This window comes from Heliangelus exortis, chromosome 1, assembly GCF_036169615.1.
Source record: "Heliangelus exortis chromosome 1, bHelExo1.hap1, whole genome shotgun sequence".
NCBI lineage: Eukaryota > Metazoa > Chordata > Aves > Apodiformes > Trochilidae > Heliangelus > Heliangelus exortis.
The window spans coordinates 3,606,379-3,632,241 of record NC_092422.1 but is presented as its reverse complement, the minus strand read 5'-3'; the positions used below and the strand labels follow the sequence as shown (position 1 = coordinate 3,632,241).

Here is a 25,863-nt window from a genome sequence, read left to right as displayed (position 1 = left end):
GTGAACAGAAAAGTTAGTTATTTCCATCCTGAAATAACTTTTAAAAACAAAAGCAGACAAATGTGTGTATCTTGGGAGGTTGTGAATCAGCACCTGCAAATTCCAGCCTACCAGTCTGAGAATAATCTGGGACTGGTGGAAACTCAGCTCAAAGCAAATGGCTGTAAAGAAAGAGTGGAAAAGCAGATAGGTCACTGAAACCATCAGATCATGCTCTGTGCATGAGGCAAAGTTGGTTTAGGAATTGAAGCCTCATGTGTTCCTTCTGTGTTTACTCAGGGACACCAAGACCAATATTTCTTGGGGGTTGTGAAATAGCTGTTCCCAAAACTGACTGCTCTGAGTTTTGTGGCAAATAGAGCTGTTACTGTAAAGATGAGATTGCAGAATTTATCATCTCATTTTATACTCTTTTGTCTTGAATTTATAAAAGGAGAGATGGTCTTTGTGCAGGGAAACTGGGGTGGATGCTGACATGAGAATTGGTCTGAATGCCTGAACAGTAAAGAAGCTTTGGGTTTATGGGTGGGTAGCAGGAACCTCCTTGAATCTTAATTAAGGAGGGATAATCAGAAAACTGCATCTTGGACTCCTGTGTGCTGTGCTCTCATAGGAAAGCTGCTTCACATCCCAGTGACCTCAGCAGAAGGTAGCCATGGGATTCAGCAAGGTGACTTTCAGCAACTGGGAGGGAATACTGTACTGAACAGCTTCCTAGAACATGAGTTTTTGGCTGTTGTCTTGATTTTGGAAATCTGGTGAGTTTCGGCTGTCCCTCAGAAAAGGGAAAACTCTGTCAATAGAGCTGCTCAGTAGTGACCATAAAATGATTTTTAGCATCTGAAGTACGGAGGGGAGATGCAACCATCCTGACAAAGCAGTCTTGAGATGAATAAAACATGCATACTGGCAGTCCATCCATCAGTGAAATCCAAATTCTGCTGAAGCTGCAGCTCACATTGTTGCTAATTTTATGATGTAGATGCTTGTCCATTGGGAGCTGGATTGAAAGAAGGAAGTTGCTTGCTGCAGGTGCTGCCAGAGCTGTGTGCAGGAGCTCTGTCAGTCTCCACTGAATTGAGGGAGGTTTAAATAGGTAGCAGTGAAGATCCACGTGTCCTGCTTCAAGCTGCTTAGGTAACCATAGGAAGAACACAGGATAAGAACATCCATGCCCCAGAAAGACTTTCCCAAAGATGTTGAGGAAAACCTTGCCTGTTATTTCTGCTCCTTTTATTAACTCCTACTCCTAATTACATAGTGCCTTAAAATGGGCCTGCGACTGTAATAATTGATGTTCTTACATTGCCTTTTATTCAGTGGATTAAAAATAGTTCACTTGGCTCATGGGCTTTATTTAACTGAGTGCTAATGTGGAGTTGTGTCATAATAAATTGCAGAAACAGCAGATCCTTTGTAACAGTCCTATGGAGCTTGCTTTACTGACACACAGTAAGTGTGATGGGGATGCTAGAAATGATGTGATAAAAGGCTTGAAGGTACCTCTTGAAAACAAACTGCTTCTCATTAAATGAAACAATGATTCTTCTTGGACTAGTGAATGCTCTGCAGTCCAGTTTGTACAAGTAAAGAACACGAGACCACACCACAGCATCCCTACTACACTTCCTTCTGTACATACTGGGATTACAAACTGGGTACCATGGGGTCTTTTGCTGGATGGCAAATTGTAAAATCATAGAATGTCAGGTTGGAAGGGACCTCAAGGATCACCTGGTCCAACCCTTCTAATATTATTGTTCCTATAAGGTGTCTCAACACCCTGTTGAACTGAGACTTCAAACTTTCCAAAGTGGGGGAATCCACCACTTCTCCCAAGGAATCCCCTGGGAGACCATTCCAATGTCTGACTGTCCTCATGGGGAAAAATTTTGCTCTTGTGTTTAACTGGAATCTCCCCAGGAGCAACTTGTGCCCATTGCCCCTTGTCTTGTCCGTGTGACTCCTTGTAAATGGGGAGCCTCCATCTTCTTTGTAGCCCCACCTTTAAGTGCTGGGACATTGTAATAAGGTCTCCCCTAAGCCTTCTTTTCTCAAGGCTGAGCAGACCCAGTTTTCTCAGCCTCTGGAACTGTAATCACAGTTCTGATGCTCTACCAGCAAAGGATGCTCTGCTGTGAAAGCTCAGTTAGGTGGAATCCCTAAGCTACCTTAAACTTTTTCAATTATCCTTTTAAACAAAGTGCTTTTAAGAACATTACCATGTATCATAATTGAAGGCTTAATCATTGCAAACTTGAAGCAGATTTATGTGCAGTTCTCAGACTCTTTGTCTTTCCTGATGCTAAATTAGCTTTCAGTTCTGGGTATTTGACCGTGCTTTCCGTGTCTCTTCATTCAGCTTGTCTGCAAAAAGCTCATGTTTGATGCAGAGCTCGTTCTGTCTTGGGAGAATTATTCATTCTTCCTCTTTCCCCAGCTTTGAAGAAGAACCAAAACTCCAACGAAGCGATGTGAAACTGAAGCAATCTTTGCGATTTTCTTTTAATTGAAAACTACCGCCAGGATGAAAACCCCCTCGCTAGTAATTAAGGGGATGTGACAGCTTTTCAAGTCATTACATAAATACTGTGGAGCATGGGGCTTCCTCCTTCATTAGCTGCAGGCAGCACAATGGGGCTACACATGGGAGCAAGTGCTACTCTGATGATAGAAGTTTGCATTTCCAATTAGCGCTCAACTGTTGCACCATTCCCCCCTCAGTCTAATTGAGGCTCCTGGATGGCTCCGTTGGCTACGGATGCTCTTGTTGTCTTCTTGCTCTTTAGTTTCCCAGGGAGAAAGGAGATGGGTGAGTTTTGCTCTTCAAAACACCCGTTTCCTCTTTGCAGGTCTCTCACTTTTTACAGGTTGATGCAAACCTCCCGCTATTTCTGTACCGTGGCTGTTTGCTGATCACTGCGTCACCGTGTCCTCTGGGTTTGGGGGATGTGGGTGACTTAAACTTGACAACCTTCTGGTTTCCTGACATATTTCTTACCCCTACTCCCACTGCTGAATGGCAAATGTCAAATCTCTGCATTTAACAAGGTACATCCATACGTGCTGCAGTTTCCTAAATACCTACGTGCCTTTAGAAGGTGAATCCTGGGTTGTCCTGGGAGCTGTTCCACAGTAGGGGATAAACAGGGCTTAATTCTGAGCCCTGTGCTCTGCGTTTGTTTTTTGAATTGGAAACTTTTGAATGGAGAAATGATTAATGATTCAGCTCCTTTTGGGTTGCTGTTGCTAATTTGTAGTTTGGACTCAGAGCCAAGTAACTTTGCTGAAGAAAGCGGCGAGGGTGTTTTTAACTGTGTTAATATGTTTTTCTTTATGCTGCATCTAGTCATTTCCTCTGGAACACAAGATTTCCTCCAGGAAACCTGCTTTACATGGGCTTTTGGGGATGCTTGAACATAAGAGGCCTTTATTTTTCCCACCCTGCTTTTTTAGCAAGCTCCAGTCGGTGCTTTGACTTGCGCGGTTGAAGCCCTGGCTGCCTGGGAGCAGAAGTGGAACCAGAGCCAAGGCTGCTCCGTACCCTGCTGGAAAACAGAGCCTGTCCTGACATCTGCAACAGCAAACTTGCTTGTTCAGGCATGTAGCTGGGGGAGGGGAGGCAGCACAACTGGAGATGAGGAAATAAGGAGGATGATTTGTGGGCTGGGAGCTTTTAAAGACGATACTCTTGGTTCCTTCTGGCTTAGCGTAGATTTTTTTTTTTTTTTTTTTTTAAATATGGATGCATTTTATTTCTCTTGGGCTGTTTAAAAGCTCTTAAGAGTAGGGTAAGTGCTCAGTCAGAAAGAGTCTGCTGCTGCTGCCCAGGGATGGGAACCACCGGCGCTGGTCTCTGCAGCTCTCCAAGCCTGACTGCAGCACAAGTAGGACGAGTTCCTCCTCTACTCCTGGCACTTGGACACAGCTGGGACTGCAAAATCCTTACTGTTTGACACTGCCAGTGAATTGTGAAACAACTGCAGGTAAGCTGAAGCTTGGCAATTCAATCTGGTGTTGCCTCTCAGCGCTCTTGGGTTCAAACCTCATCTGGTGGAAAGGGCTCGACCTCCTTTGGTGCCCCTGGAACCCTCCCTGTGCCTGTGGGCCCACACCCTGGAGGCTGCTGAAAGATGGGTCTCAGTTATTTAAAAAAAAACAGAAAGAAGCTTCTTTAACTTGAGCGAAAGGAGAACTCTGCTCCGTTGCTAGGGATTGAGTGGTTATAATTAGTCTGTTCTTCGTTAGAGGCGTTTCTGTGGGCTATGATGGGTTAGCATCTACATCTCTCCAGGAAGGGAATTTTGCAGCTCTCCTGTCCAGAAGCAGTGCCCACTGCAGTGGTGGCCATGTCCTCCTGCAAAATATGGGCTGGAGAATCCCACCTGGCAGTTCTTTTATTTAGCCTGAACAGCTGGAGTTGAACTAAAGGATTTTTTTTTTTTTTTGTAAAAGGATCCTCCAGTCTTTTTGGCTTCCAAAAATTCCAAGTCATGGAGTCTTCCAGCATTCCTGGTGAGTTGTTACTGGTCAGGCATCCTTTATGGCCAGCATTATGGAAATGATGCTGGCAGTGAAGCAAGACTGCAACCAGTTGTTGGCCATCTGCCCGTGTGTCTCCCCCTTCCTCACACCCACCCACTCTGGCTGTAGCACTGGATGCATTCTCTTCTAGATGTGTACTTGTTTATAGTGATTTAATTAATGTTTGATTTAATTTAGCAATTTCTGCATCTCTAGGGGTCTAACAGGTAAATTCGAAGGATAGGTGAGCAAACACTGATGTTTTCCAAGTGTTTATTTATTAGAACTCTATGAAAACCTGGGTTTTTTTTGTTTGTTTTTGGTTTTTTTGTTTTTTTTTTTTTTTTGTTTGGTTTTTTTGGTTGTTTGTTTTTTTTTTTAATTCATATGTGAATGTTGGTTCTGGACTGATACATTGGTGGCCCTTGAGTTTTTCTTCTTTAATGGGTACACTTGCACAGCACTCAGATGTGCAGTAACTGGCTGGGGAGACTGATAGATGCAGTTAGTGGTTTGTTTTTTTTTTTTTAATCACCTCTAAATGTGTCAATCAGTCTGTCCTCCCCCAGGGTGTGTGTATTACTGCTGCCCTTTTCTGTGACAGCTCCGTGTCCCAGATCCTTTCTGCTGTGGGGTGAAAGAAAAGGGAACCTCTTGCTTCTTTTGCAGGTGGGAAATGTGTGGGGTGCCGTTCCTTCAATGTGACACTGGTTTGAGATGAGTCAAATGTAAAGGAAGAAAGAAAAATAACAGATGAGTGTCTTTTCATCCTGTGTCAAAACCCAGCTGGTGAACTGTGCCATTAATTTTTCTGCTGGGGTTTGGATGAAAGTGTGACACACGGGGAGGGGATTTGGTGACTGCGGTGTGAGCAGAGCAGGGGGTGGCCCCTGCTCCTTCCCACTGGGGCAGTGCAAGGAAAAAAGAACAGATTTTAACTGTGTGCACCCAAGCAATCTCTAGTTGGGATGGAAATGTGTAGGGATAGTGGTGCAGAGGTAAAATGCCTGTTCTGATCAGGATCAACTCAATTGAAGGTCAAGACTCCTGCCTTTTTTTTCTTTTTTGTGTGTGCAAGACACCCTTTCCTCATCCTGGGTTCAACAGAAAAACAGCATCTTGGCAGAAAGGGCAAAACCAATTTCTGAGCATCTCCCTCCCTCCTTTCTTGTTTTATGTAGTTTATTCATCTGTAAGTTGTAGTGAGTAACTTACAGCTACTGTCTTGCCAGACTGCATGAATTATAGATGGCTCTTTTATGAGTTTTCTTGTTGACTCCAGTAATTAGTATGCATTGGACACAGTTATCTTTATGGCATCAACTGTAGCGTAGGTTGCAGCTCCTCTGACTTATTAATTGCTTTCTGTTTTAGCAATCAGTCATCTGCCTGTCTTGCTAAGGAATGAAAAGAAAACACAACCAGCTTGATAGAAACTTAGAGCATCAGGTTTGAAATGATGTGGTTTAGCAGAAGGAAGAAATGACATAAATAGAAGATCTTTGTTCTCTCTTTTTTTTAAATTTTTTTCCCCCTTTTTGCGTGTCTGTGTTACACACGGTAGCGCCAGAAGGCTCCACATATGTTGAGGTCCTGCTCTGCTATCTGAACTGTTCAGGAGCCTGTGCATGCATTACAGGTACTTATGTCAGGATTTGGAGCCTCCTTAATGAAGCTCTGCAGATGTCTTTGGATGTCTGCATCATAGAATCCTAGAATTGGCTGGGTTGGAAGGGACCTCAGAGATCATCAAGTCCAACCCTTGATCCACTCCTGCTGCAGTTCCCAGCCCATGGCACTGAGTGCCACATCCAGGCTCTTTTGAAATATCTCCAGGGATGGAGAATCCACCCCTTCCCTGGGCAGCCCATTCCAATGCCTGATCCCCCTCTCCATCAAGAAATTCTTTCTAATGTCCAACCTAAACCTCCCCTGGCACAACTTGAGACCATGGCCTCTTGTCTTGCTGAGAGTTGCCTGGGAAAAGAGCCCAACCCCCCCCTGGCTCCAACCTCCTGTCAGGGAGTTAGAGAGAGTGATGAGGTCTCCCCTGAGCCTCCTCTTCTCCAGCCTCAACACCCCCAGCTCCCTCAGCCCTTCCTCACAGGATCTGTGCTCTATCCCTTCACCAGCCCAGTTGCCCTAAATCATCTCGGCTCCTGGATGCTGCCATTGGCACCCGTGGGTGCTGTCTTCTGATCTCATGCTCAATCTTGGAACTGCCAAGTGGTTTTCTGGATCTATTGTCCCCTTGTGTGTGGTTGTCTGTCACTCCTTCCTCTCTGCAGAAGTGTTTTGTAGGTATGAAAGGAGAGTTTGTCAGGTCAGTTGTTCAACTCAGGGTAATCTAATTTAGCTAATGGGCTTCAAAAGTTTATGGGGAAGGGCAGGGAGCATTAAAAGGCCACTGTAACTTGGCTTACAGGAGTCACAGGTTGCAGTATGTAGTAAAACTTTTCATTAGTAGTGAATTCAAACTTTCAGTAATCCCAAATGGTTGCAGAAACAACAGTCTTGCATGGTGACTGTGACTTCCTAGTGGTGTCTGCAGGGTTTTGGTTGAGTGCTGGTATTTTAATATATATATAGTAACCAAGAATAATTCTGTCTGCAGCTAAAATGGATTCCCTCATCTGACTCCAGCTGAGAAGCTCATGTGCTGTTTCCTTGCTTCCACTTTGCACTTAATCATACCATGGCAAGATAAGATGAATTTTTAGGAGCAGATTGTGCTGCTCTGCAGAAGGAAGCATCTTGGTCCGGTGATGCTTTGCATCCCTGTGGGGATGGAGTTTCAGTGGCATGGAGCTGATGCTCTGCTGGCTGGTGAAGCAGTTGCCTGGTGCTCTGAATTTGAGCAGGGTCTACACAAGGGGTGTGTGTGTGTGTCATTAAACCTTGCTTAGATGTGAATTGGCAGGAGATTATTTTAGGAAGAAGAGAATTTGCACGGTCAGCTAGGCTGGGGTGAGGGAGCTCTTACAGGGGAGAACTTCTGTAGAACCAGTTTCTTAATCTGTTGGGTTGAAAGGTTTCTCCCACCCCACCACCTCCAAACATAAGATTTTGGTGGGGAGAAAGATGTGTGAGCTTGGGTGATGGAGAAAATAAGGAGAGGATGTGCTGTGGACTTTGCCTATGTGAAAGTTGGGGTTATCAAATAGGTGTAAAACAGTATTGTTTGTTAAAGTGTGTAACTTCTCAGTAGTTACATGCTTATTCGGGGAATAATTTAAGATACACAAGAGCTTGTACTGCCAGCATTTCTGGTGCTGCTGTAGAACAGTGCTCTTTCCATTCTGACTGAGGGACTTTGAAAAACCCTCTTACATTGAAGCAACCCTGGAGTTGTCCACTGGTGGAACTGTGAGTGAGGATGCCTGATGTCAAGAGGGTTTTTTTTAATGTTTTTGTAGGTGTGTTGGTGGTTTTTTTTGGTTGGTTGTTGGTTTTTTTTTTTTCCCTTTTTTTTTTTTTTTTTGTTTTTTTTTTTTTTTTTGTTTGTTTGTTTGTTTGTTTGTTTGTTTCTTTTGTTGGTTGGGTTTTTTTTTTTTCTTTCTATTATTCTTTCTCCTTGCCCCAGCATTAGGCCAGTCTGCCAGTAATCTGGGGAAGTTTTCATGCTCTTCTCACTTATTTTTCTCCAGCCTGGAGCTGCATGCTGCTCTGTTCTCTTCCTTGTGCTACCCTTTGCTCTGATGCTGCATTCATTCCCCAGTGTAATAAACCTTACTCTGTCCCCTCCTTAGCCCTGTGCCTCTGACAGCAGGCAGCAAGCCCCAGTTCTCCCCTCTCTGCTCTGGGGATGTGTCCCCTGCTTGCTCAGCTATGTCTGCAGCTCTGGGAAGTCTGACAAGGGGGGTAATCTTTGGATACCCCTTTATTCAACCCCCTGTGGGTGTAAATCAGGGTGTTGCAACACCCTGCAAACGTGGTGCCTGCTCCTGGGGAGGACCATTTGGCAGGCACAGAGCTGCTAACATTCATTTTCCCTGTTTGCAGCATATTCCCAGCTCCCTCCCAGCCATTTGTTTTCTCCTGGTTAAGCATCACTCCTTATGTGGCACTTGTGTCATTTCAAGTGCTTTATTTGTGCCCGTTCTGTACCAGCCATGGACTCTGTGATGTGCAGAACTCATCAGTATCTCCAGGTTGCACAAGATGTGGGCACAGCAGAACTGCCAAATTTACCAGTCAGGTTTTAGCTCAGACTTTTTTTTCCACTGACAGAGTCATCATTTGCACCACTTCATGGCTGGCACTCCAGCTGTCACCTAGCTCTGCCCTGTTTTATTTTGGAGAATGTCATAAGGCTGAAGCAGGAGTGATGGGAGATGCCAGAACACACCCTGACAAATGCACAGATAATTTCTCCCCACCCAAACACCAAAACTCATCCCATCCTTAAAATCCATCCCCCCAAAATGCTGCTCTCTCTCCATTTATAATTCCATTGTGCTGTTGTGTTGGGAGGGGGCAGGGCTGGGGTCAAACCTCTGATGAAGCTCCCTGTGTCTGAAGGTTTGTCCAGGGATGCCCAATACTGCTGGCCCTCCAGTTTAACAAAAAATGTGAAAAAATTAGGAATCAAATAAATGGAGGAGAAGGTGGAGCTGCAGACCCACTGTGGTTTGGTAGGCAAAAACTTAGGAATTATTGCTCTCAAAGTCCAAAGTGTTGCCTTCTGCAGGCAGCATTTGCCTTTCTGAACTCCCTGCAGCTGTGAAAATGCCCTGGTTCCAAATCTTTCCATTTAGCATCAGTAGATTGGCTGAAGAAGACTTTGAAGACTGGCAGGGCAACACGATGTGGTTGTGGGATGGTTGTGTGGTTGTGGGATCCATTTGGAGCGTGGCCCAGTTCAGTTCCTCTGGAGTTCAGGCTGTGTAAAAGCAGCTCCCTGGAAGCCAGCAGGAATCTTGGCTTTGTAACCCAACTTCTCACTTCTGGAGAGCAAAACTGCTTTTGCCTTTCTGCCACCCAATAATTCCTCCCGAGCGAAACATCTTCCCTTTGCTGCTTATGAAATCTGTAAAGCTGTTCAACTGCTTTTTTCCAAAACTCAAACAGAAACTGTTCAGTCTTTTGGTCTTTGTTTTGCAGTTAACTCCCAGCTTTCTTTTGAGAACATAATCCAGATGAATTCCTGTCTCCAGAAAGCTCTTGCTGCAGCCAGGCTGAGGCTGGGCTAACACTGAGCTCATTTGGGTGGAACAAGCTCCTTGGTGCTGGGTCATCTCTCACCCTGTTCCTGAGCTTCCCTCTTCACATCCACACGGCAGGGATTATTTACTGAAGGATTTGTGTGTGTGTTTGAGGGATCTAGGGGGTTAGGTTTGGGTTTTTGCTTTTTTTTTGTTTGTTTGTTTTTGTTGTTTTTTTGTTTGTTTCTTTGTTTTTAGTATTTTTGGTAATTTTTGGGGTTTCTTTTTTTTGTTTGGTTTTTTTTTTGTTTTGTTTTGGTTTTGTTGTTTGTGTTTTGGTTTTTGGATTTTTTTTGGTGGTTTTTTTGGTTTCTGTTTTTTGTTTTTAGTTTTTGTTTCTTTTTGTTTTTTGTTTGTTTTTTGTTTTTTTGGCTTTCTTTGTTTTTGGTTTTTTTTTGGTTTTTTGTTTTTTTTTGGTTTTTTTTGTGTTTTTTGGTTTTTTTTGTTTTTTTGGTTTTTTTTGGTTTTTTTGGTTTTTTTGTTTTTTTTGTTTTTTTGGTTTTTTTGGGTTTTTTTGGTTTTTTTGGTTTTTTTGGGTTTTTTGGTTTTTTTGGTTGTTTTTTGGGTTTTTTGTTTTTTGGGTTTTTTGTTTTTTGGGTTTTTTGTTTTTTGGGTTTTTTGTTTTTTGGGTTTTTTGTTTTTTGGGTTTTTTGTTTTTTGGGTTTTTTGTTTTTTGGGTTTTTTGTTTTTTGGGTTTTTTGTTTTTTGGGTTTTTTGTTTTTTGGGTTTTTTGTTTTTTGGGTTTTTTGTTTTTTGGGTTTTTTGTTTTTTGGGTTTTTTGTTTTTTGGGTTTTTTGTTTTTTGGGTTTTTTGTTTTTTGGGTTTTTTGTTTTTTGGGTTTTTTGTTTTTTGGGTTTTTTGTTTTTTGGGTTTTTTGTTTTTTGGGTTTTTTGTTTTTTGGGTTTTTTGTTTTTTGGGTTTTTTGTTTTTTGGGTTTCTTGGGTTTTTTCTGGGTTTTTTGGGTTTTTTTGTTTTTTTTTCTTTTGGTTTTTTTGTTTTTTGGTTTTTTGGTTTTTTGGTTTTGGTTTTTTTGATTTTTTGTTTTCTTGGGTTTTTTTGGTTTTCTGTTTTTTTTGGGGTTATTTGTTGGTTTTTTGTTTTTGTGGTTTGTTTTTTTTTTGTTTTTTGTTTTTTTGTTTTTTTGTTTGTTTCTTTCTACTTTCTTTTTGGTTTTTTGTTTCGTTTTTTGTTTGTTTGTTTTTAACTCTTCCAACAGAACAAAACCCAATCAGCTTCCTGGTGACCTGAGTTGTGTGGGGCTGCTTTGGTACCAGAGGGGACATTGGCACCGTGGTGACCTGGGGACAGCTCTGGGGACAGCTCTGTGGCTTCCTGGCCACCTCTGCCTCTGACCCAGTTCAGCATCTTCTGAGTGCATCCAAACTCCTTGAGTGCAAACTTCAGACTTTCTGCACCCTGGTGCTGCAGACTGATAAAAACCTCTTGGTGTAGATTTTACTATAACCAACCATTTTACTATAACTATATTTTACTATAACAAGTTTTATTATAACTATAAGAGGCCTTAGGAGCTCAGCATCTTGTTGCCTCCTCTATGATATCCCTGCTGGCTTTTTTTTATCCCTCTGCCTCCCTGCTCTGTGCTTCTGCTCTGGGCTTTGCTTCAGAATTGGCTGTAACCTGGAAGAGGCTTTTCCTTGGTCAGTAACTCAAAAGGTGGAAGGCAGAAAAAATTTAACAGCAAAAATTTGGAGCTCGAGTAGAATTTCTTGTGCTGAGACTTGGTCTGTGTTGCAGGGAGGTTACAGCCTGCTCTGCAAATCATAGAATCATAGAATTGGCTGGGTTGGAAGGGACCTCAGAGCTCATCAAGTCCAACCCTTGATCCACTCCCCCCGTGGTTCCCAGCCCATGGCACTGAGTGCCACATCCAGGCTCTTTTGAAATAGCTCCAGGGATGGAGAATCCACCCCTTCCCTGGGCAGCCCATTCCAATGCCTGATCCCCCTCTCCATCAAGAAATTCTTTCTAATGTCCAACCTAAACCTCCCCTGGCACAACTTGAGACCATGGCCTCTTGTCTTGCTGAGAGTTGCCTGGGAAAAGAGCCCAACCCCCCCCTGGCTCCAACCTCCTTTCAGGGAGTTGGAGAGAGTGATGAGGTCTCCCCTGAGCCTCCTCTTCTCCAGCCTCAACACCCCCAGCTCCCTCAGCCCTTCCTCACAGCATTTCTGCTGGATCCCTTCACCAGCCCAGTTGCCTCCTTTGGACCTGCTCCAGCACCTCAATCTCCTTCCTGAGCTGAGGGGCCTTCTTGTCTTTTGTTTAACAGGGTGGGATTCCAGTTCACAAAAAAAATAAGATTTTCTTTCTTTTTTTCTTTTCTTTTTTTTTTTTTTTTTTGTGTCCTAGTGACGGCCTCCCCAGCTGAAGATGTCTAACAATGGAGTTGAAACAGAAGACAAACCTCCTGCTCCTCCCATGAGAAACACCAGCACCATGATTGGCTCAGGAAGCAAAGATGCTGGGACTTTAAACCATGGCTCAAAACCTTTGCCTCCCAACCCAGAAGAAAAGAAAAGGAAGGACCGATTTTACAGATCTATTTTGCCAGGAGATAAAAGTACAGTATTTTGTCTCTCCTGATAAACTTCTTGTCTGAATGTTACTTTGCATGACCTTAGTTAAGCACCTGATGCTTAGTAATGATTTAGGTTTTAGAATTTATGGTGTTTGTTTCCTGCACAACTGTCTTGGCCATTTTGGGGTACATAAGGTGCTGGCTGTAGATATGGGTTTTTTTCTGATTATTAATTCTGACACAATTAACCCATTTTGCTTATTCTGGTTGTTTTGTGCCCCTCTTCCCCAGGCCATAAATTATGAGAATAATTTCCCTGAAAACTGAGACTAGCTCTGCCTGTTCCTAGCCTTACTGATCTTAAAAAACATAAATTTTTGTACCAGTTACAAGCTGGCCAGTTAAATGTGGCAATGACAGTTCCATTGGTGGGGAGTCAGGGGAGGTCTTTTGCTTGTGGGTCTTCCTTTTTTTCCTTTTTTTCCTTTTTTTCCTTTTTTTCCTTTTTTTCCTTTTTTTCCTTTTTTTCCTTTTTTTCCTTTTTTCCTTTTTTCCTTTTTTCCTTTTTTCTTTTTTTTCCTTTTTTTTCCTTTTTTCCTTTTTTCCTTTTTTCCTTTTTTCCTTTTTTTCTTTTTTTTCCTTTTTTCCTTTTTTCCTTTTCTCCTTTTTTTCCTTTTTTCCTTTTTTCCTTTTTTCCTTTTTTCCTTTTTTTTCCTTTTTTTCCTTTTTTTTCCTTTTTTTTTCCTTTTTTTTTTTTTTCCTTTTTTTTCCTTTTTTTTTTACTTTTTTTTTCCTTTTTTTTTCTTTTTTTTTCCTTTTTTTTCCTTTTTTTTTTTTTTTTTCCTTTTTTTTTCCTTTTTTTTCTTTTTTTTCCTTTTTTTTCCTTTTTTTTTCCTTTTTTTTCCTTTTTTTTCCTTTTTTTTCCTTTTTTTTCCTTTTTTTTCCTTTTTTCCTTTTTTCCTTTTTTCCCTTTTTTCCTTTTTTTTCCCCTCCTTTTTTTTCCCCTCCTTTTTTTTCCCCTCCTTTTTTTTCCCCTCCTTTTTTTCCCCCTCCTTTTTTTCCCCCTCCTTTTTTTCCCCCTCCTTTTTTTCCCCCTCCTTTTTTTCCCCCTCCTTTTTTTTCCCCTCCTTTTTTTTCCCCTCCTTTTTTTTCCCCTCCTTTTTTTTCCCCTCCTTTTTTTTCCCCTCCTTTTTTTTCCCCTCCTTTTTTTTCCCCTCCTTTTTTTTCCCCTCCTTTTTTTTCCCCTCCTTTTTCTTCCCCTCCTTTTTCTTCCCCTCCTTTTTCTTCCCCTCCTTTTTCTTCCCCTCCTTTTTCTTCCCCTCCTTTTTCTTCCCCTCCTTTTTCTTCCCCTCCTTTTTCTTCCCCTCCTTTTTCTTCCCCTCCTTTTTCTTCCCCTCCTTTTTCTTCCCCTCCTTTTTCTTCCCCTCCTTTTTCTTCCCCTCCTTTTTCTTCCCCTCCTTTTTCTTCCCCTCCTTTTTCTTCCCCTCCTTTTTCTTCCCCTCCTTTTTCTTCCCCTCCTTTTTCTTCCCCTCCTTTTTCTTCCCCTCCTTTTTCTTCCCCTCCTTTTTTTTCCCCTCCTTTTCCCTTGTTATAAACAGCATATAATTTGGATTTGGGTTAGACATGACTATCAGGCCATCTCCTGCCAGGCCTGTCATATGTTACTGCACAGTCACCTCCTCTGTTCTAGGGTTTGGGTCAGGCATTGTCTATTTGCTGTTAAAAAGGTTGGTGACTGCAAATTCTTACACATTTCTTGTGAACTGAAGGAATTTTCTCCTGTCATAGGGACTGTAACAGATGGGACTGGAAATAGGAACTGTGAACTGTGCATGAAATTCTAATTTTTAAGATCAGGATATTTTAAAAACCCTTCTCCCTCATGAATCTTTTGGAGTGTTATACAAAAAAAAAAAAAAAATCTCCATCCCCTAATATGTGCTGGTTTCTTTTTATAGCTGACCTATTTTTTTGGAGTTCCTCTTTCTAATAGATGAACTTTTTGTAGAGGCTGCATTGCAAAGGTGGCTGGGCAATAGATAACTGAACTCAAGCCTAAATAGCTCCAACATCCTGGGGTTCAGAAGGGAAGCTTCCTCCTTAATTTTTATTAGCAAAACATCTAATTGGAGTTATACTTCCACTAATTTAAATAAGCAAGATCCAGGTTCACTTTCTTCAAAATATTACATCATTTGTTACATGATACTTTCAACAACTTTGGATTCTTTTGCAGACCTGGATTTCTGACTCTGCAATCCAGAAGCTCGTAAATTCCATGTTAAAATTTTGTTGGGTCTTGGTTAGGACTCGACATGATGAGTATTAAAAGGATTTTTGTTTGTTTCCTCAAGGGGGTGGGACTTTTAAATCTCTAGGCCCAATAGTTGAAGAGGAAGAAGAAATTACCTGAAATTTAGAAGAGAGTGAAAAGAAATAACAACCTGAAGTGCTTTTCTCAGCTGGGTTTTGAAGGAAAGTTGCAAAAGTGAAGTGTTGGGGTAAAATCAGCAGCCAAGCTGTCACTGATCTGAAGGTTCCTGTTTGCTGAAGAGTGGCCAATGTGACAGATGCTTTGAGACATGAGAGATTTTTGTTTAGCCAAGCCCAGCAGAGCCTTCTGGTGCAATCCACCTGCCTGAACAAGAATGATTTGCTTCTGTCCTCTTATTCCTGTTGAGCAAAAAATACCTTTAACACTCTCACCTTCACTTCAGATTGGTTGATTTTCATCTCGTGGAAACTTCCTCTAGTCTCATCATAACAATTCCCATGCCTCCTGCTGCTTAAATGTTAATGAAATTCCCAGCTGTTCAGATACCTCTCTTTGATTTGTGCCTGAAATAATTCACAGAATTCATTTCATTCAAAATAAGTCACAGAATTATTGATGATGGAAAAGACCTTTGAGATCATCACGTCCAGCCTGTGACCTAGCACTATACCCAGCCTTTCCTTAAACACCTCCAGGGATGGTGACTCTATCACTTCCCTGGACAATCCATTCCTGATTATTCTCTCTGTGAGGAAGTGCTTCCTCATACCCATACCACATTATTCCTGACACAAGCCAGGATGCCATTGGCCTTCTGGGCCACCTGGGCACACTGCTGGCTGGTTTTTTTGTTTTTTTGTTTTTTTGTTTTTTTGTTTTTTTGTTTTTTTGGTTTTTTGGTTTTTTGGTTTTTTGGTTTTTTGGATTGTTTTTTGGTTTTTTGGATTGTTTTTTGGTTTTTTGGATTGTTTTTTGGTTTTTTGGATTGTTTTTTGGTTTTTTGGATTGTTTTTTGTTTTTTTGTTTTTTTGGTTTTTTGGTTTTTTGGTTTTTTGTTTTTTTGGTTTTTTGGTTTTTTGGTTTTTTGGGTTTTTGGTTTTTTGGGTTTTTGGGTTTTTTGGGTTTTTGGGTTTTTTTTGTTTTTTTGTTTTTTTGTTTTTTTTTTTTTTTTTTTTTTTTTTTTTTTGTTTTTTTTTTGTTTTTGTTTTTGTTTTTTTGGTTTTTTTGTTTTTTTGTTTTTTATTTGGTTGTTATCTAAGTTTGGCTAAACCAAAAGGGGAGGGGGGTAGGTTTCCATTCACTTAAAGAAATACCATTTTGGGCAAACCTTTGGGTCGTTATCCAGAGAAGCCAATGACTTGGGCTTAACCTCTGCTGGGGCTGCAAAGTGCCTGCAAAGGTCTGAAATGCTCAGGGGTTAATTTTGCTGGCAAATGAGCAATGTGGGCTTTTTATGCTTCAGCCTGAGAGCTGCTGAAGCTGATGCTGAAGCTGATGCTGAAGCTGATGCTGAAGCTGATGCTGAAGCTGATGCTGAAGCTGATCCTGAAGCTGATGCTGTCCATCCCTGCAGAGAACTGGTGGCTCTTTATTTGGGGCAGGGAGCAGTGATGGAAGAAGCAATTTATAAAGGATGGGTGGGGAAGATAATGAAAGGGTTGAGCTTTATGCAAAGGCACAGCTGAAACATGTAGTCCTGCTATGGGCAACAGACCTTTGGAGAGCTGATAAATCCAGATCAGAAGGGAGGGATATTAAGGGGGAACATCTTGAGGGCACCCTTTAGAGGTCAATGGGTCAAGAAAGTCAGTTCTGGCTTAAGGTGCTTTGGAAAGTGTCTTTTCCATTGCACCACTCCTGTGCTTGAACAGAGTTTGGGTGTAGAGGTTACATGGGTCTTAAATCCTGAGCCTCATAGATGTTTGCTTGTGTCCTCTGAGCTGTGTCCTCTTGCCAGGCTGCTCTGGAGGGCTCTAGCTCTGCAAAACATAACATGGTCCTGATTTCCTCTGTCCCAACCTAAACCCTGGACCTGGTATTTAAAAAAACGTGTTGGCTTGATACTGGGTGGGTATTGTTTATTCCAACAGGAGTTGTGAACCTGTGGAGCTTCTTGAGCTCAAGTTTCATGGGTGTCCTTGTCGAGGGACTAGGATTTGGCTTAATTATGGCAGATTCAGCTCCTCTGAGCTTTGCTGAGCTCAGCTGCAGCTTGGCAGAGGGGCATTGTCACCACAAGGTGACAGCTTCCAGTGGCTGGGAGCCCTTTCTGTGGTGACAGTGTGACACTTTATTCAACATTGCCAGTGGAGAAGACCTTCCTTATCTCAGGATGCTTGAGGATGGGCTGACAGGCTTACTTCATGGTGGGAAATTGTGCTTTTTAGTTTGTATCAGAAGGAAACTCTGTGGGTGGTTCTTGTAACAGCATCAAATGTGAGGTTTTGAATGAGAAGGTGGCAAAGTGTTTGGTGTTTGTAGGAATAGAGAACTTGGTGGTAGGTAAGTCTTCTTAAACAGAGAGATGATTTCTCTTTTTAAAAAAAAAAGTAAGATTTTTCAAGGTGTTTTACTCTTTACAAGGATAATATAATCACTGGAGATGGCACAAATACCTTCTATAGAAAGCAGTTATATTCTTGATGGTTTAATATGTTTATGCTTTAGATCTGTCAGATTTTGGATCAAAAACTTTGGAAGTTCAGTCATCTCAGAGACTCCTGGAGGAAAATCTCTGCCTTGCAGTGCCAGTTCCATGTCTGTTCCCATGATGCTGGATTCACCCTGGGTGCTGTAAAACCCAAAGGGTGCCAGGCAGGCAGTTTTTTAAGAAGCATACAGAGCAATTATGGTTTCACCCTCTGAAATGTTCTCACATTTGTGGTCACTGTCCCAGAGAGTTGTTGGGAGTCAGGGAAATCCCAGACTGGTTTGGGTTGGAAGGGACCTTTAAGATCATCCAGTTCCAACCCCTCTGGATGGGCAGGGACCCCTCCCACAGCCCAGGTTGCTCCAAGCCCCATCCAACCTGGCCTTGAAGACTTCCAGGGTTGGGGCAGCCACAGCTGCTCTGGGTAAACTTGGCCACTGTCACCACCCTCACAGGAAAAAATTTCTGGAAGTCTCTGCCTGTGTTTTGAATCTGAACTAAAAGCTGGAATGTTGGTGACAGAGGCCATTATGTTACCTAAATAGTTCCTCCAGAACTGCTTTTATTTGCTTGGTGTAGCTGAGGCACCTTCAGGCCATCATCTCCTGCTTTTGAGAAGTTAGTAGTCAGCAGTCATCTCAGTTTGCATCTCAGGTAGAATGGATGCTGGAACAGTTGGTTCCAGAGGAGTTTGCTGAGATTTGAGTGTGCAGCAGGGAGCTTGGGCTGTCTGATTGCAGAAATAAATAAAAATAAACATTAAATATAAAGAAACATTAAATATAAATAAATAATAAATATAAATAAATAATAAATATAAATAAATAATAAATATTATAAATAGTCTGTTTATTTATAAATATTATTATTATTAATAAATAAAAAAAGATTTAAGTGCTTTAACTTCTGGATAGCAACTTAATACCCTTTAGATGTTTTAGTTCAAGTCTACTGTGGCAGTTTTCCTGGACAATGTGTGTCTGTGCATCCCCCATGCAGCACCCCTTACACAGTGGTGGTAATGGAGGTGCCCTCTTCAGCTGGGTGATGGGCTTCACCTTTACTCTGACACCTTTATTTATTTATAAATAAACCTTATATTTATTTACTCTGACACCTTCACCTTTATGGCTGACACCTTTACTCTTTGGCTTGGAGGAATGGGCTGATCCTGTAGAGAGGACTACAGGATATGGTGCCTCAGATGGCTCTTTCTGGCATTTTTTTTCCTCTTGCTTTCCATCCATGCAGCTTTCTCTGTGTTATACCTGCAGGATGCAGCTGCTTGTTCTTTTCTGGCAGGCCTCTCTCTGCAGATGCTCACCATCTGCTAACCAGCAGCTGCTTCTGTCTCCTTTTCCTTCCTCTCTATGTGGTGGCTCCTCCAGCATTGCAGATTTCTCTCCTCTTTCCCCTTGGCAACTCTGTCACTCTTCTGCCTGTCCCCTTGCTTTGGAAGAGGGATGGAAAACAATCTGTTCCATCTCTGCATCTCAAATGGAGCATCTCAGCCTTTTCTTTCTCCAGAATTACCCTGTGCACCAGTAGCTGTGATGCTGCAGAGGACAGAGCCAGACCTGGCACTGAAGGAAACAGGATTTGGTCCTTTGGGATAAGCCCTGGCCACCTCTCCACACAAGTGGCCACCAGCAGGGCCTTAAATAATTGCAGCACTGGGCATTAGCCTCACAGATTTCTGAAATACCTGGGGTTGCCAAAAATGCATAGAGGTATCTCAGCCATGAAACAAATTTGGCTTTAGATGCAAAAGGTAGAAACTGGGAAACATGGGTGATTTAGTCCCCTTCTCCTCATTTTGTAACTGCAAGCAGCAGCAAATCTGAATGGATTGTGGCTCTTTGTTAAACTGATCTCTGTTTCTTGAAAACAGTAAATATTAAAATATTAATATTAAAAGGAAGGTGGAGTCCTTAATATGTCATGAATATGGATGAACTTAATCCAAGGCATAATAATAATAATCTCGTTTGAAGTCCTGACTTGAATATTTGCAGGGTGCATCTGTGTTGATTTATCTCCTTTCCTGTTTCTTCATGACTTCTGCTGCTCACCTGCAAGATTCTACCCTCTTGCCCTGTGTCTTCAAAGCTTGTTATTAAAACCACATTTAGTTAATTTTGAAAATATAAATGGTTTTGCTCACATAACATTTTGTAGCAGAAACACATGTTATAATTGCCTTTCTTCATAAGCTCTGTTTTAAGGATGTAGGATGAAGGAAGCAATTTAGAAGTATTTGGAGTTAATTTTGTCCATATTTTAATGTGAGAGGTGAATGTATATTTCACAGCACTTTTTTTTTTTTTTTTTTGTTAAAGTTGCTTAAACCAACAAATTAAAAAATGTGTTCAAAACTTCATGGCTTCCACTTACTGCCACTGTAGTGCTTTTGACTCTGACCTCTCTAAGTCTGAGTGAATATTTTAGGTAAATAGCTCTTGTGCTGTTGAGTCTAACCCTACCAATTGGTACTTAACATACCCAAAATATCATTTTCCTTGTCTTAGGCTTGTTTGTTGTTACAGGATTTTGGTTTTTTTTCTTTTGTTGGTGACCTACTGTGGCTGCTCTAAAGTGAGGTGACAAACTTTTTAAACTCGCTGCTTTCTGCTCAGATCAAAATCCTATGACAAGCTAAAAAAGGGGGGGTGTGGTTGGGTAGATAAATTGGAAAATATTGGGGAGATTTTAGTTCTTGATGGATTGATTTTTTTTTTTTTCTTGTGGTTGTTGTTGTCTCTTCCAGCCAATAAAAAGAAAGAAAAAGAGCGGCCAGAGATCTCCCTCCCTTCAGACTTTGAACACACAATTCATGTGGGGTTTGATGCAGTCACAGGAGAATTCACAGTAAGTGAATCTGGAGGAAAAGAGAATGGGGTGGTCTGGCTTATTGCTGGGAGGAGCCAGGACCCATTAATCTTTTATCTAGTAATGCTGGAAGGGCTGTTACCATCATCTAGTTTGGTTTCCTTTGAAACACAGCTGCAGAGGTTGCCCACTTATTCCTGCTGAGAGACTGTTTGTCAAAGTTGGCACATCCCAGGAGCCCAGGCTGCCAGCAAACTTTTCCTCCCTTTCCTGTTTTATTTATTTATTTGGCTTTTTGGTTTTTTGGTTTTTTTTTCTTTTGGTTTTTTGGTTTTTTTTGTGTCCATATGGATAGCAAAACATGGCATTTCTCTCCTCCCTCCCCTTCCCCTTCTATATCTGGATTAGGTCTACAGCACAAACTGTATTCACCAAGTGTATCTCTGAGAGTTCTGCCTTAGGAGACACACAGCTGTGCATCACTAAAATATCTATGTGCTGTCCTAAGGCTAAATGTCAGATGCTTTTTATGTTTGCTTTTCTAATTGACATGCAAAATACTATGAAGACTGAGTTGTGTTTCACCACATTATTCTTCTTAGTTTGATTACAAGGTGGTATTTAATAGCAGCAGAAGTTGTTTGTGAGTTTTTACCTGTCTTTAGTGTGCTGCTTTTACAGAGACTTTGCTCTCCTAACCTGAATCACATGTACAGTTGTGTTTTGCATGGCAGCCTCTAAACTTGCCCAAGTGAACCCAGATGTACCAGTGGGGCCTCACCTGAGTGGGGTATCCAGCCATCCAAACACTGTGACTTTACAGGACCCTTGTCACTTGCCACTTCATCTGCACAATCTGGTGTTCTCACTGATGATGAAAGGCACAAGTCTGGTTGTATTCCAGTTGGATTTATTTTTTTCTGGCTGAAATGATGTGGCTGTAATGAAATTCTTAGCTTCATACATGAAGTCAACATCTCTGCTTTTCCAGCTCTGGTTGCCACAGGCACCAAAGCTCTGTATCAGAAGACCCAAATGAATGTTTCACTCTGCAGTGGGTGTTATTTCTGTAGTTTTCTCTTCTGAACTGCAGCATTTGGCTCTGCTCCTTTCTGGTTTTTGAGTTTTGGTCTTTAAAGGAGCTGGGAGCTCACCCAGAGCCCCTTGAGTGGGATGGCATTTAATGACTTGTACCACAGGTAATGGCTGTGAAGGGATTGACTCCCCCATCTCCTTTCCTCTCCCTATTTCCTTTACAACCCTGTGTGACCCCAGAAGCTCTGTGGCAATGAGTTTGTGTGCTGAGAACCCCATTAGGCTGACTGTGAGCTAACAGGATACCTCTTCCCCCAGGGAATGCCAGAGCAATGGGCACGTTTGCTGCAGACTTCCAACATCACCAAGTCAGAGCAGAAGAAGAACCCCCAGGCAGTGCTGGATGTCTTGGAGTTTTACAACTCCAAGAAGATCTCCAACAGTCAGAAGTACATGAGTTTCACAGGTACACACTGATCATCACAGACAACTTCTTTCTTAGTCACCGGAGTTTCTTTCATTTAATCAGCAAGTAGATCTGTCTTTTCAAGGAAAATGTGGCTGAGATTGGCTGCTCAAGCACTCCTCTTCCTTCAAAATGTTATTCTGTTGATTCTGATGCCCAGCATGGCTGCAAAAGAGGAGCTCAATCAACTGCCTAAATCCCCAAAGCCCATAGGTTTTCTGAAGCTTACAGCCAGCATCTGGAAAACGGATCCCCCTGATGTTGGGTTCGCAGTGATGAAAATCCCTGGAAAAAAACCAGCTCAATTTTCCACCAGTTTCAGTTTCCAGTGTAGGTGTGGGCATTGCTTCAGGCATGCTTGGGGTGATGGTGTTCCTGCTCCCATCTCCTGTGGTTGAGGAATACACCTCAGCTGCTGGTGCTTGATAAGTGCTGGCTGTTAACTCTAAAAATCAAAGCTTCCAAAGTTTTGTGCCTTATCTGTAAGGACTCCCTGCCCATTTGAAGACTCCCATAACCACCAGTCCTTTTTCCTTTTGACTCTTAACTCCTTCCCTTTTTAGAAAGCCCTGCTTATTAACCCCTGCTAGGGTTCTTTTTAGGGGAAAGAGCCATGTCACCACAACTGGTATTAATTTGGAGGGATAAACCCCAAATCTTCCCCATATGTGCCTGGAGAGTCAGTTAGAAGCCCACCAGTGGTCCTGTGGTGGGTTCCTCTGTTGCTGCTCCAGGTGATTGAGCATCTTGCAAGTCTTGGGCTGACTGCAGTGGTTTGGCCCATTGAAAAATATTTTGTGTATATGGGCAGAGAACAGCATTTGTTTAGGTGTTGCTCTGGGAAATTCCACCCTTTTCCAGCAGGAATCTGGGGCCCCTGCATTTGTCTGGAGAATTTTTTTACCCCTTATTCCTTATCTGCCAGGTGTCACTTTGTACCAAAGAGCTGAAAGTAATGCCTAGGTTTGGGAGCACTTTTTTTTCCCTCCCACTCCTGAAGGGAGCTTGTCCATTTCTCTTCTCACTGCTGCATTTGCACCTCATTTATAACAGTATTTCTGTGTGTCTTCCAGATAAATCTACAGAGGATTACAATTCATCAAATACATTGGTAAGACATATTTGCATTCTGTCTGAAGTCTGGAGTTTTAAAAACTTTCATAAAGTTAGATACATGTAATTTTTTTCCTTTGCATAGTGTTTTAAAATCTGAACTACATATATTTTAATAGTAAACATCTGTTTATAAAAATAGGCAAATTATCCTAAAAAGGCATGGTGATCTCTTTTTTTTTGTGGGTGTTTTTTTTGGTAACGGGGAGAATCAAGTAGACAGAAGAATCTTCTATTAGCAAATAGTGAAATAGGTAATATGTATATATATATTAGTGACTTAAGGAATATAAATAGTTCTGTTTACATCACAGGTGATTCATAGCAGCTGTTGCTATACCTAGAATTTGATAACCTCTCTGCTTTCAGGTTTTATGTCTCTACACAGATCTGTGAGCTAACAGTTTAATTACCAACCTATGAGGTTTGATTGACCAAAACTAATATAGATGAGTGTTGATTTAACCAAACCAATCTCCAGCAGAAAAGGAAATAAAATGTTCTCTCTGCTTGACCTTTAGTCTGTCCTTACCAAGGCAGGCACTGTTCTTTTTTGCTCTGAGCTGGAAAGCTTTGTGATGGTTCTGTATGTGCATGTGAGATGGAAAAAAAAACCAAACCAACTTTAAATAAGATTTATAAAACCCCACGATTTCCTTATCTCTTGTTTTCTCACTGCCCTGCCATTATCTAGAGTTGGCTCCTTTTGCTTCCTTCCAGAGGCAGCAAATTCAAATCTGATGATTTAAGACTTTGCAAAAAGAAAAGGAGAATGTTGCTGCTCTTGGTCATTATTAGATGTCATTGTACCTCAGTCCTTGGGAGCTTAGAATATCTGAGGCTATTGAATTTTAAAGTAAATCGTGCAAAAAAGCAGTAATTACCATTCTCCCAAGAAAGCCTGATGCTTTTGGAAGAAACAGGGTAACCTTTAATTTTGGGGATATTCAAGCAATTCCCAGTACATGGGTGTGTTTTCTGGTTGCTTTGAACTGGCAAAGTTTTTGTGTTATCTCAAGGGTGCCTTAGCAATTACATGTCAGCATGCTGGTGACTTCAGGTATTTCAGGGTCAATGAATTATTACTTTGTTTTCCTTCTCCTTTAGAGGAAGAGCCTTATTTTAATGTTTTTCCTGTGTCACTCTGAAGAAACTGATGCTGCACAGACAGAAGTGGTCTAGTGGGCTGAGGATGTAACAAAGTTTATTGTGAAGTGTTTATAGCCTAAAGGATGCCATAAACTTCAAATCCAATTTCAAATTCAAGAGGTTAAAAGTGGCTTTGATTTCTAATCGCAATATTGCAAAAAATTCAAGATATTTTTTTAAACCACTTATAAAACATTAAAAAAAAAATCATAGTTCCTATTTTTCATAAAATTTTCTCTTATAAAGCAATTTTAAAAGGGCTTTGCAAAGATTTCACTGGAATCTGCTTCCAAATCTCTCGTTACTTAGTTGAGTCACAATATTAAACCAATGTCAAATGTTAAGTTGACCTCCCAACTTTTAGAGAAAACATTAAGATTTTGATGCAAACTAAAACATTTAAAGATTGACATCTCCAGTTTGCATGATCAAGGTTTGATGCAAACAATAAAAAAAAGGGGCAATATAAATAGGAATAGGTATGGATAAACCCAGTTACTGTCTGCAGAGTTTCTGGGTGTGCTGTGCAGGTCTTGGAAGAGACAGTGGGAGAGTCCAGGTGTTTTTCAGGTCCTTGGGAAGAGAATTACCATCAGAAATGCAGACAAGCTCAGAACTGTTGTGTCAGGCAGTGCTCAGAGTCTTTGGGCTTCACAGTTTTCAACCATTTTAACTTTCTTGATTGTTCTGAATAATATTTTTCTGCACTCGCTTCAGTGCAGCCTCTGTAAGAACCTTAATCCAATGCTTGTGATTTTTTGTTGATAGAGAGCAATTTAATTTTTACTTTTTGCTATTTGTGTGACTACCTGCAGAATGTGAAGGCTGTCTCTGAGACCCCTGCAGTGCCCTCTGTGTCTGAAGATGAAGATGATGAAGATGATGCAGCTCCACCCCCCGTGATAGCTCCACGACCTGAGCACACAAAATCTGTGAGCAGAAATAATTCCTTCAGTCCCTACCACTGCAGGCATGGTCAGGTCTTGACTGTGACTCCCATGCAATGTGGTGCTGAGCTTTTCCTGGGAGCAGGAGGTTGGAGGTGGGAACCATTCCTTCTGGGAGTGCATCTTCACATTATCACCTCCCAGTTGTGATGGGGACAAGAGAGCCCTTCCTTTGTGACCTTAGCTGACAGCAAAGTTGCTCCAGAAATGCAGCTCTGAGAACAGGAGCAATAATGAGATAAGTAGAAGTGTTGAAGTCTTCATCTGTTCTGTATTAATCTGGATGTTTTTCTCCCCAAAATTTAGATATACACCCGCTCTGTGATAGACCCCATTCCTCCTCCTACCAGAGATGTGGCAACCTCTCCCATTTCATCTCCCTCGGAAAACAGCACAGCAGTGCCTGACATGCTGGTCAGGAACACAGAGAAACAAAAGAAAAAGCCAAAAATGTCAGATGAGGAGATCTTGGAAAAATTAAGTATGTGTTTTGTTGTTTGTTTTTCTTTCCAAATTAAATTTCCTGCTATGTTGATTCCTCAAAATCTTAATGAGCTGAAGTGTTCTGATATTCTCACTTGGAGATCACTGAGTGAAGACATTGGGTTGTGACTGTGTGCCAAAATTTGGGAGCAGATGTAAAGAAGGAGCATAAGTGTAAGCTGAGCAGCTGTCATGCCAACTGAAGTCCTCAGGGAGTTACAGATCCTCAGGCTCTGCAAAACAAGCCCTGAATAAGTAGCATCTACTTAACTCTGAAGTCTGAGATTGTTCCATATCTTGATATTCAGTAGCTCAGGATGGTTATATGGACATGTTTGATGTAAGGTGAGCAGAGCTTCCTACTGTGTCTAAAATGTGGTGAGGAAATAAATGCATCCTGATGTTTGCCTTCCACAATACCATGATGTAAAGTGACTTGGTTATTTTTAAGTACCCTGATATTATTCAGGTATCCAAATGAGTAGTATTTGGCTGAGAAAAATTCATCATGGGTCTCTCCTGTGCCCTAGTGTCTTCAGTTCATGAGTCTTTTAAAGTGCTTCTCTGCTGCCTGGTATTTTTGGGTTATGCTGTGACAGCTGAATTAGCTCCTCTTTGCAATTCATTACTCTCCTAAGCCTCAGTT

General features: G+C 41.6%; 1 protein-coding gene across 7 annotated transcripts in view; it reads left to right on the top strand.

The window, feature by feature from the left end:
- Window positions 1-25,863, top strand: part of PAK1 (p21 (RAC1) activated kinase 1) — an 81,956-nt gene that overhangs the window by 35,225 nt on the left and 20,868 nt on the right. For 4 of the 7 annotated variants that reach the window (XM_071767352.1, XM_071767183.1, XM_071767089.1 and 1 more), the window contains 6 exons: window positions 12,102-12,312; window positions 19,963-20,063; window positions 21,378-21,525; window positions 22,599-22,636; window positions 24,603-24,719; window positions 25,041-25,215. In XM_071767352.1, coding sequence (XP_071623453.1) covers window positions 12,123-12,312; window positions 19,963-20,063; window positions 21,378-21,525; window positions 22,599-22,636; window positions 24,603-24,719; window positions 25,041-25,215 — 769 coding nt within the window. In that variant the 5' untranslated portion in view covers window positions 12,102-12,122. Of the gene's footprint in view, window positions 1-2,792; window positions 2,813-3,674; window positions 3,987-4,258; window positions 4,516-12,101; window positions 12,313-19,962; window positions 20,064-21,377; window positions 21,526-22,598; window positions 22,637-24,602; window positions 24,720-25,040; window positions 25,216-25,863 lie in introns of those variants that run through there. The other 3 variants (XM_071767580.1, XM_071767434.1, XM_071767490.1) reach the window with 3 other exon arrangements.